Source organism: Sorex araneus, chromosome 6 (assembly GCF_027595985.1).
Source record: "Sorex araneus isolate mSorAra2 chromosome 6, mSorAra2.pri, whole genome shotgun sequence".
NCBI classification, from domain to species: Eukaryota; Metazoa; Chordata; class Mammalia; order Eulipotyphla; family Soricidae; genus Sorex; species Sorex araneus.
Window position 1 is genome coordinate 163,596,887 of NC_073307.1, and position 10,653 is coordinate 163,607,539.

Sequence of the window (10,653 nt, forward strand, 5' to 3'; positions counted from 1 at the left end):
GCACTCCTGGGGGTCCTGGGGGTGCTCAGAGGACCATATGCGGTGTCAGGGTAGGTAAAATGCGTAGGACCAGCGCCCTAACTCCTAGCTTAGCTCTCTGAGCGAGGTGGGGGGCAGTTCTCCAAGGCCCTTCCCCAGTCCCTCTCCGGTAAAACGGTTGATTGGGGTATTTTGTTCCTTTGCTTTGGCCTCTGGGTCACACCCAGCGGGCTTGGGGTTCCTCCTGGTGGTGCTCAGGGTAACACGCAGGGCTGGAGTCGGACCCAGGGACTTCCCACTTGCAAAGCGCACACACTAGTTGTTTGTGCTCTCTTCCCAGCCCCGGTAAGGAGAGGCGTTTTGTTTTGCAGTGCAGGGGACCAAGCCCAGGGCAAGTGCTCTGTTGCCAAGCCGCGGCCCCGCTCCCCACGCTTGGGTTCTGTTACTTGGGCGAGAGGGCAACTCAGACACCCAGGCTCTCTCTGCGGCCGAGAAGATGCGGGGGGCTTCTGTGAGGGCGCAGAGTGGTCTCCCACGCTCTGGGCAGGATGGGGAAGCCTCTGGAAGCATCCGGGTCTCCACTCCTCATTGCCCACCTTCACACCTGGCATGGACCAGTGCTTCATCCGGACGAGCCTGCCCGGTGCCAAGTTCAGTGCGAGGCTTGGACTTCACACAAGTACAGGGGTCCAGAGGCCTGGAAAAGGGGCGCCGGGGTGCAGGTTGAGCACTTTCGCCCAACTCTGGAATGTCACTGGTGACTCGGGTACCCTGCAACTTTGAAGGAGACCCACCAGCGCGGCTTAGGGTCCTGGCCCGGAGGTTCCTGCAGGGAGGCAGGAAGGCCAGCTGGCCTGAGGTCGGGTGGCCATGCCAGAGGAGCCCCTGCTCCACTGTTCTGCCAGTTGAAGGCTGGCCCTTTAAACCCCAGAACATGATGTCACTGTAGACAGCATAGGGACGGGAGGGGGACTGCAGGTCTGAGGTCGGACTACATTTCCCAGCAGCCTCTGGTGCACCACACCCCTCCCGGCAGCCACTCGCTCACCGCAGACTTGTTAACCAGTCCCGTGCCGGTTCCGTGTGTGTGTGTGTGTGTGTGTGTGTGTGTCTGTGTGTCTGTGTGTCTATGTGTCTGTTTGTGTGTGTGTCTGTTGTGTCTCGTGTGTGTATGTCTGTGTCTCTGTTTGTCTGTGTGTATGTCTGTGTGTCTGTGTGTCTATGTGTCTGTGTGTGTGTGTCTGTTGTGTCTCGTGTGTGTGTGTGTGTGTGTGTGTGTGTTTTGGGTGAGGATAGGATTCCCAGAAGGGTGGATATGGGAGATGGAGCAGGCCCCCTCTCTGATGCCAGTATCCTGGCACCTCCCGAAGCTACAGTGCAGACCCTCCGAGTGCGCCCCCTCCCCGTGCACGCCCCTCCGGCCCCGGCGCCCGGCCCCGGCTGAGCCCCATCCCTCTCGGCTCGCACATCCCGGGCGGCCGCAGGGATCACCCCGCCTTTCGCGGTGGTTCAACCACCCCCTTTAAGCGGGGCTGGAACTACAACTCCCAGCTGCCCCGGGAACTCCCTGACGCAGCCCCCCGCCCCCCAGCCCGCGGGGAGGCGCGGGCCGGGCGGGGGGAGGTGACTTGATGTCATCCTGAGCCGCTGGGCGGCGGGTGCCGGTGCGCGCAGAGCCCGGGCTCCCGCGGCGGCGCGGCTCGGACCCCGGCTGCAGGCAGAGGTGGGCGCGCGGCCCGCCCGGAGCCCGCGCCCGACTCGGGGCTGACGGGGGGCATGCCCCGGGCCCCCCGGAGCCCGAGCGGGAACCCCGGAGCGCCGCCGCCCCGCGCCCGCGCCCCGCGGGAAGCCACTGCGGAGGGGCCGTGAGCAGCGCCCCCACCCCGGCCCGGGAACGGCCCCCGGGGGCGGGCTGCAGAGTGTGAACCTCGGAGAAGTGAGTCCCAGCTGGCGGGGGGCCCGGGGGGGCGGCGATGAGGTGCAGGAGGCCAGGGTGGAGGAGCTGAGATGGAGGAAAATGTGGGGCTCGGAAGGGGGGTGAGCACGGGTTCGGGCCGCGTTCTGGAGGAGTCCCTGGCCTGGACCGGCAGGGGTGAAGGTTGGGGTCCCGCAAGGCCCGGCCGGGAAGGCTTGTTTTGGAGGGGCGCCTGCAGCCTGGGCTGGGGGTCTGCCCGGGGCGGGGAGAAGCTGACCAGTTCTCTGCCTCTTTCTCGCCGACTTTGCACAGCGCCTGCCGGAGGACCAGGGTGGGCGCCCTCACTCCACGGGACCCCCCGAAAGGACCCGAGACCTGAGCCGGCCTCATCTCTACCTGCCTGCCCCCCCAGGACTGGACAGTTGCCGGAGGCCCTGGGGGGGGGCCCAGAACTGTAGTTGTGCCCCCCCCCCAGCCCCGCAGAATGGGCCCGAGTTAGCCAGCACGTTCGGCACCGGCCCGGCCCAGAGGGCACCTCGGGGGCTCTGAAGGCTTGACTGACTGCGCAGACCACCGCCATGGAGACGAAGCTGCCCCCCGCCAGCACCCCCACCAGCCCCTCTTCCCCCGGGCTGTCGCCCGTGCCCCCTCCGGACAAGGTGGACGGCTTCTCCCGCCGCTCGCTGCGGCGCGCCCGGCCCCGGCGCTCACACAGTTCCTCGCAGTTCCGCTACCAGAGCAACCAGCAGGAGCTCACGCCGCTGCCCCTGCTGAAGGGTGAGCCCCCCGCACCCCCAGCCTCGCCCGGCCCGCTGCTGACGCATGGCCTGACTAGCCTGTCCCCAGAGGTGGGGCAGCTGGAGGTGGCGTCATGGGGGGGCAGGCCAGGGCAAGGGTGGGGCCGGCAGGGCAGGTTCCGGGGGCCGGGAGCAGGTACCGGGCCTGACTCACTAGGGACGGGGCTGCCCCCCAAGCTGAGTGGGGGGCCCCTCGAAGCCCCGTGCTCTGGCTCTTGAACACGGTACCTCCAGACCCCCTGAGGAAGGATCGGGACCGGGACCTGCCTCTCGGTGCCCCTGTGGGAGGAGGCGTGGGCGCTCCTGCACCCCAGGGCTGGGCTGGTGCTGGGGTCCCCGGCTCAGCTGCCGCCCCTGCCCAGATGTGCCCGCGGCGGAGCTGCACGAGCTGCTGAGCCGGAAGCTGGCCCAGTGCGGGGTCATGTTCGACTTCTTGGACTGCGTGGCTGACCTCAAGGGGAAGGAGGTGAAGCGGGCGGCCCTCAACGAGCTGGTGGAGTGTGTGGGCAGCACCCGGGGGGTCCTCATCGAGCCGGTGTACCCCGACATCATCCGCATGGTGAGCACCCGGAGCCCCACATCTAGGGGAAGCCTGGGGGACCCGGGAACCCTGCTGACCTGCTAGTGTAAGAGCCCCTGCACCGGGGATCCCCCCAGCCCCCCTTTTGCTGATGCCTTCCAAAAGTGAGGGGGCGTGTTCACCCCCAAGGCCCCTCCCGCCCCAGGCCTGTGTCTTCCATGCACCCCTCTCCAGACCGGAGCTAGGCCTCGCCCCTTTTATCGCCTGGCAAGCTCAGAGGCCCATCTTGGTCTCTGTACCCCCCGCCCCATGCCCCATGGGGCTGCACCCCACTTCTAGCCCAGGGCTTCCAGAATCAGGAGCACAGGAGCTGAGGCTCGCCGGCCCCCTCAGAACGACGCGTGTGTCGCTGCTGTAGGGCCCTTCCTTAGCAGGGTCTGGCTCTCTCTGCAGATCTCAGTGAACATCTTCCGGACCTTGCCGCCCAGCGAGAACCCCGAATTTGACCCGGAAGAGGACGAGCCCAATCTTGAGCCCTCGTGGCCACATTTGCAGGTGTGAGGCGGGTCTGCTGGGCCCTGAGTATCTGGGGAGAGGGAGGAGGGCCTGGTATACCCTGAATTGTCTGAGAGGGCATGGGGGGGGCTGTCAGTGAACCCCTCTTTCTCAGCCCCACACTGCACAGCTGGTGTATGAACCCCTGTTTTTCTTGGTCCCATACCACATATTTGGTGTACGAGTTCCCTTTTTCTTTTTCCTTTGGTTTTCTTTGGGTCATACCCGGGGATGCTCAGAGGTTACTCCTGGCTCTGCACTCAGGAATTGCCCCTGGCGGTGCTTGGGGGACCCTATGGGATGCTGGGAATCGAACCTGGGTCGGCTGCGAGCAAGGCAAACGTCCTACCTGCTGTACTATCGCTCCGGCCCCGCCTCCTTTTTCTCAGCCCCACACTGCGAGGCTGGTGTATGAACCCCTCTTTTTCTTGGTCCCGCCTTGCGCAGCTGGTGTATGAGTTTTTCCTTCGCTTCCTGGAGAGCCCAGACTTCCAGCCCTCCGTGGCCAAGAGATACGTGGACCAAAAGTTTGTGCTGATGGTGATGTGGGGTGCCCGCGGGGGGCCTGGGCAGGGGCGTGGAGAGAGGGTGGAAGCCCCCTGGGCTCTGCTCAGTGTCTCAGCTGACCGCTGACCCCCGGCCCCGGGTCCCGCAGCTCCTGGAGCTGTTCGACAGCGAGGACCCCCGGGAGCGGGAATACCTCAAGACCATCCTACACCGGGTCTACGGCAAGTTCCTGGGGCTCCGGGCCTACATCCGCAAGCAGTGCAGCCACATCTTCCTCCGGTGGGTGTGCGGCAGGGCGAAGGGAGCCGCGGGGGGCGGGGCGGGGGGGGTCCCTGGCTGTCCAGAGCTGTGGCAGTGGGCAGAGAAGTCACCCTGTGTCAGGGTCTCGCTCCCTGGCCGCCCTCTTGCTGGGTTCGAGGGAAGGTCCAGAGTTCTTCCTCCAGCGGGGACGGGCTGCCTGTGCCCCATCGTCAGGGCCTGGTTTTGGGGAGTGGCTGGGCTGGAGTCAGAGTCGGGTGAATTTGGGGGGGCGGTGAACTTCCACCCGTTTCTGACGATGGGTGCAGTGCGGCCTCGCGGGCAGGCAGTTCCGGGTGGCCTGGAAACGTGAGCTCCGCCCTGGGGGGCCAGAGTCAGGGGCTCACTGAGCCTCAGTTTCTGCGCCTGCACAGGGGGTCTGGGGGTGCAGTGATGATGTGCGGGTGTCGTCGGTGGCTGCTGAGAGGAAGGGTGACGGGTGTAGGCTGGGTGGGCACCAGGGCACGCGAGGGCTGGGGGGGGCGGGGGGCGGCTGCGGCGGGCTGGTTGTCCCAGAGAGGTTGAGCGGGTCTTGGGGGGGTCGCTGAGAGGGGCTGAGCCCGCTGCCCCGTCTTCCTCCAGGTTCATCTATGAGCTTGAGCACTTCAATGGCGTGGCAGAGCTGCTGGAGATCCTCGGAAGGTGCCTCCCGGGGCCGGGGCCGGAGCACCCCGTGTGGGGGAGGAGGGACCCGCCCGGTCACCCAGCCCCACCCCCTCTGCTCTGCTCCCCTCCCCGGCAGCATCATCAATGGCTTCGCGCTGCCCCTGAAGACGGAGCACAAGCAGTTCCTGGTTCGGGTGCTCATCCCGCTGCACTCGGTCAAGTCGCTGTCTGTCTTCCACGCCCAGGTACGGCCCGGGGGGGGGGGTCCTGCCTGGACAGCCCCTTCCCGCTGGCCTCTGGAGGCTGGCCTCTGCCTCCCACGTTTGCCGGGAGCCCTGCTGGGGCGCCGGGCTGACCCGTCCCCCCTTCTCCCCGCCCCCTGCAGCTGGCGTACTGCGTGGTGCAGTTTCTGGAGAAGGACGCCACCTTGACAGAGCATGTGAGTATTGCAGGGGTGGGGGGTGGCTGGCCCCCGCCCCGCCCCTCCGAGCCTGACCTCGGCCTGCGCCTCTCCCGCAGGTAATCCGGGGGCTGCTCAAGTACTGGCCGAAAACCTGCACCCAGAAGGAGGTAGGAGAAGGCCGCCACGGGAGGCTGGGAGGCCCGGTCTCGGGGGAGGGGGGAAGGCGGGGGTGGCGCTGGACACTGCTATCCCTGTGCCCCCCGCGCCAGGTGATGTTTCTGGGGGAGATGGAAGAGATCCTTGACGTCATTGAACCCACCCAGTTCGTGAAGATCCAGGAGCCCCTCTTCAAGCAGGTGGCTCGCTGCGTGTCCAGCCCCCATTTCCAGGTACGCTGGGGACGGGCAGGAGCGGGGGCTGCAGGCGGCTCGCTCCTCTGCTCTCACGAGCTTCCCCGTCTGTGAAATGGGCCTCAGGTGGGGGGATGAGCATTTGCAGCGAGGTCCAGATGCTCGTAGGACGGGTGGGGTGTCGGCCTCGCATGCAGCTGACACCCGTTCGATCCCCACTGCTGCCCACGGTCCCCCGAGCCCCACCAGTGGTGGTCCCTGAGCACAGGAGTAAGCCCTGAGCACCGAGGGGCGTGCCCCCAAACCCAGAAATGAACGCTCCAGTGACAGAATGATGCGGCCAGGAGTGGAGGGCCTGGGTGGTGCCCCCAGTCCACTCTTCTACTGCCCTGGGGGTCCCTTAATGCAGCCCAGCCCCCTGGCCTCCCTCGTGGACTCCCCCAGTCACAGGCCCACCCGTAGCGCACCCCTTCTTCCAGCCCCTGAGTCCGTACTTGAGTTTATCAAGTGTGAACAGTAACGATAAGTCTCACAATGAGACGTTACTGGTGCCCACTCAAGCAAATCGATGAGCCACGGGATGACAGTGACAGTGAGAGTGACCATCCTAGGGCTGGCCGGGCTGAGCCCAAGGGTGGGCAGTGCGCGCCATGGCCGGGTCTGTGTTCAGTGGAGCGAGGGGTTGGCCGGGTTTGGGACGCTTTGGCCTTGGTCCCTCCAGTGGGTTGACATGCCCCTCTAAGAGGGGCAGTGCCCGGCTCTGGGGCGTTTCTCGGACCCTCCCCGCCCTGTGCCCGGCCAGGTTGCAGAGCGGGCTCTGTATTTCTGGAACAACGAGTATATCCTGAGCCTCATTGAGGACAACTGCCACACTGTGCTGCCTGCCGTGTTCGGGACCCTCTACCAGGTGTCCAAGGAGCACTGGAACCAGTGAGTGTGCGAGGGGCTGGCGAGGGCCCGAGGGCGGGGCAGAAGGGCAGTGCCCACCGAGATCGGGGACAGGGGGGAGGGGACACAGGTGAGTCCCGCTGAAGCTGCCGCCTCGCCCCCCTCCGCCCGCCAAGGACCATCGTGTCCCTCATCTACAACGTGCTCAAGACCTTCATGGAGATGAACGGAAAGTTGTTCGACGAGCTCACGGCCTCCTACAAGCTGGAGAAGCAGCAGTGAGTGCACCCACGGGCAGGGAGGGGCAGGGCTGGGGTGGGGGGGAGCAGCCTCCTAGGGAGCCCCCCCCCCCCCCCCGCCTTCTCCCAGCGGCAGTCCCGGGGACCCAGCACCTCTGCAGTTGGGGGGTGGAGGCTGGGCCCTCGCGGGGTGCGCGGGAGCTGCCTGACCCTCTCCCTGCAGGGAGCAGCAGAAGGCCCGTGAGCGCCAGGAGCTGTGGGAAGGCCTGGAGGAGCTGCGGCTGCGCCGGTTACAGGGGAGCCAGGGGGCCAAGGAGAGCCCCCTGCAGCGGCTTACGGCACCCCAGGTGGCTGCCAGCGGGGGTCAGAGCTAGGGAGCCCCCAGAGGGGGAGGCACCAACCGCAGAGCTCTCGGTCCCTCCACCTTCTCCCGCCCAGTGGCCCAGAGGGTCAGCCCTGGCCTGGCCCGAGCGGGCGCGGACGGCAGCCCCGGGAGGGGCGAGCAGGAGGGGGGGGCCTGGCCCGGCAGCTGGACCCGCGGGCCTCTGGCGGGCCTCGACCAGGGCAGGCTGGGCCAGGGGGCCGGCGGCGGCAGGGGCGCATCCCGCCAAGCTCGGCTCCAGCCCGTAGGCAGCTCCCCCTGCCCCGCCCATCCTTCGGGTCAGGGCCCTCGGCCCCTTCGCCTGTCCACCCCGTGCCAGGGGACCTCCCTTCCCCGCTGCGGGACCTGCTGTCTATTTATTCTCCCACCTGACCCCCAGCACAGATGCTGTCCCGGGCCGGGGGCCCTTCCCTCCTCGCCCTGTACTTCCTCATCCCCTTTTTATTTATTGGGCAGGGGGAGGGCTGAGGGCACAGGTAGAAGCTTCCCGTGGCGGCGGCGGCGAGGTGTGGCCCCTTTCCCTGGCGGGGTAGATTAATAAAGAGAGAAACTCGCTGTGGGCTTGCTTTATTGGGGGGCACAGCTGGGGGGAGGGAAGCGGGCAGGAGATGGGCCGGCCGAGACCACTGTCCTGACCACGCTGAACCCTGAACCCCAAGAGGGCTGGAGCTGGAGCCTCCCCCCATCATTTTTTTTTTTTTTGCTTTTTTGGGTCACACCCGGCAATGCACAGGGGTTACTCCTGGCTCTGCACTCAGGAATTACTCCTGGCAGTGCTCGGGGGACCATATGGGATGCTGGGAATCGAACCTGGGTCGGCCGCGTGCAAAGCAAACGCCCTACCCGCAGTGCTATCGCTCCAGCCCCTCCCCCCATCATTTTTAAGTTACTGGCTGGGCCTGGGGAGCTTCTAGCCTAGACCCCAGTGAACGCCCCCTGCCAGGGTGGGATGTGGGTTGGGGCGGTGTGATGGGCTAGTAGCGGGAGAGGCGACACATGTCACATTGGCAGGCCCTGGCCGTGAAGATCTCAAGCTCCTCCTTCCGGGACCCCCCACACTGCAGCTGCACCTTCACCTGTAGGGGAGGCGGGAATGCGGTGTTCGCCGGGTTTCCTCCAGCCTCTGCACACACACACCCCCCCCCCCCCCCCCCCCCGACTCGCCACCGGCCCCTCACCTTCCTCAGGCCGCTGATGGTGCAGCACTGCGACACGGAGGTGATGTTGTGCCGGTAGCCGCTGGCCGCCAGCACCGAGTGCCGGGACGGGAAGGCGCTGGACTCGCAGTGGCCTACGCAGGCCTGGGCCATGTGCGCGCCCTGGCAGGTGCCTTGGCGGTCACTGCGCACCGTCACGTTGAAGGCTGTGGGAGACGGTGGGCGTGTCGGGAGCCCCTAGGAGGGGGGAGCCTGGCCCGGGGCCCGCCCCTCGGCTGGGGGTACTCACGGTACAAGCGGCAGCCTGGGGGGGCTGCCTGCTGCCCCCGGCCACCAGTGAGCACCAGCAGGCTGAGGAGCAGCGCCTGGAGGGCCGCCATGAGCATCGGGACCCGGCGGGCGGAGGTGTCTCTGGACGGGTGCAGAGGGGGGGCTGCTTTTAAATACTGCGTGTCCCTAGGGAACCGGGGGTGGGGTGGGGGGCTGACCCGGCACAGCAGCCTATGAGCCGGGCTGGCTTCGGTGCATCCTCCCTCGGGATGGCCCCCACCCGGGGCACAGACCCCCGCCTCCCTCGTCTGTCCCGTCCCGCCTCGCCCAGCTCACGGCTTCCAAGGCCCGGGAACGCGCCTCCTGTGGGTCTCCAGCCCTGGAACCCGCCGGGGCTCTGGGTTTTGGGGTTTTATCTGCCACACAGGAGCCCCGCCCCCCTGGGGATCAGCTTTCGGCCTGCCTCCCGCCTGAGGCCCACCTGGGAGAGTTCCCGGGAGCTGTGGCAGGAGAGGGCTGGAGGCTGGGCTGAGGGTTTTCCTTGCGGGTGACCCTGGGCAGGGTGCATGACCTTCCTCAGCCCTGCCTGTCCCTCACCTTACAGAGGAGGGTCCCGGGGACAAGGGCACAGAGTGGGGGTGGCCTTCTGAGGTGCTTGGTGGCAGGGGCGGGGAAAAACGGGGGTCCTGAAGGGGCTTCAGAGCTTCCCTTTCAGTGCCTCGGTGGTGGGGGGCCCGGCTGTAGCCCCACACCTTGAGCCGGGAGGCCTCTGCCCCTGGGGAACGGGCAGCTGCTCGGCCAGGAACTCTAAGCCCGACTCCCCGCTGACCGCTGTGGCAGCCCAGGTGGAGGGAAAGGGACCAAGGCCACACTGGGCCCACGTCTGCTGTCCACGTGCGGTGCTGGGTTGCGCGGGGACCGCGGGGCTGGGGTGGGGCAGAGGTCAGCGGGAGCCACCTCCCCCGGGCTGGCCCCTGGCCTGCTCAGCCCCTCCGACCCCTTTTCTTGCAGAGGGGAATGTCAGCTTCACAGCACCGGTGACTTCGGGGACAGTGGGGACAAGGCCTCACCACACACTGTTCCCGCCGTCCTCACGCTAGCTCCCCTCCCCTGCGCCGGGCCCTTGCCCACAGCTGGCCCCGACTCCCGCTGCTGACCCCGGAGGAGACACGCTCCATGGGGCCGCTTCTTCCCAGACGCCTCCTGTCCCCTAGGGAGGGCTTCGGAATTCACGTGATGCCCCTAAGTCCCACCTGGCCACGGTCCCAGTCTGCCGTGCGGGGGGAAGCCCTGGGGTTCTGGGCCTTGGGCCTTGGTCCTCGGGGGGCGCTAAGCAGGGCTGCCCCGCTCTTCCCCAGTCACCAGATCTGTGGCCCAGTCCAAAGCCAGAGGGAGCGGCGGGGACGGATATTTGTTATCGGGGAGGCAACCAGGGAGAGAAGATATCTGAGCACCAGACACGGAGCTTTTTTTTTTTCACCACACCCGGTGGTGCTCAGGGATCACCCCTGGCAGGGCTCAGGGCACCATATGGGGGACTGGGGACAGACCCAATTTGGCTGTATGCACAGCAGACGCCCTGCCCGCTGGAGTCTGTCCAGCCCCAGGATGGGGAGTCATGCCCGGCCCCGTTCCCCGATCCTCAGGCCGGGGAGCTGACGGCCGGCCAGCGGCCAGGCACCTACCCAGGGCCCCCAAGCTTTACCCTGCTCTCCCCATTTCACTGAATTCGACCAATAACTTCAAAAAGAATTTATTTTCATTAGGACCCTAAGTGCTAGATACAGA

General features: G+C 66.7%; 2 protein-coding genes across 2 annotated transcripts; one reads left to right on the forward strand and one right to left on the reverse strand.

Moving 5' to 3' along the window:
- Positions 1 to 1,111: 1,111 nt before the first annotated feature.
- Positions 1,112 to 7,993, forward strand: PPP2R5B (protein phosphatase 2 regulatory subunit B'beta). The gene is made up of 14 exons (XM_055143054.1): positions 1,112 to 1,915; positions 2,207 to 2,671; positions 3,054 to 3,250; positions 3,665 to 3,766; positions 4,214 to 4,306; positions 4,422 to 4,552; positions 5,153 to 5,212; positions 5,313 to 5,421; positions 5,562 to 5,615; positions 5,696 to 5,746; positions 5,849 to 5,968; positions 6,732 to 6,859; positions 6,994 to 7,095; positions 7,280 to 7,993. The coding sequence occupies exons 2-14, from the start codon at positions 2,473 to 2,475 to the stop codon at positions 7,428 to 7,430; spliced, it is 1,497 nt and encodes a 498-aa protein (XP_054999029.1). The 5' UTR covers positions 1,112 to 1,915; positions 2,207 to 2,472; the 3' UTR covers positions 7,431 to 7,993.
- A 92-nt stretch (positions 7,994 to 8,085) lies between these two features.
- Positions 8,086 to 9,236, reverse strand: GPHA2 (glycoprotein hormone subunit alpha 2). Its single transcript, XM_055143055.1, has 4 exons — positions 9,202 to 9,236; positions 8,885 to 9,006; positions 8,617 to 8,801; positions 8,086 to 8,514 (listed from the first exon to the last, which is right to left on the reverse strand). The coding sequence occupies exons 2-4, from the start codon at positions 8,979 to 8,981 to the stop codon at positions 8,413 to 8,415; spliced, it is 384 nt and encodes a 127-aa protein (XP_054999030.1). The 5' UTR covers positions 8,982 to 9,006; positions 9,202 to 9,236; the 3' UTR covers positions 8,086 to 8,412.
- Between the last annotated feature and the right edge of the window lie 1,417 nt (positions 9,237 to 10,653).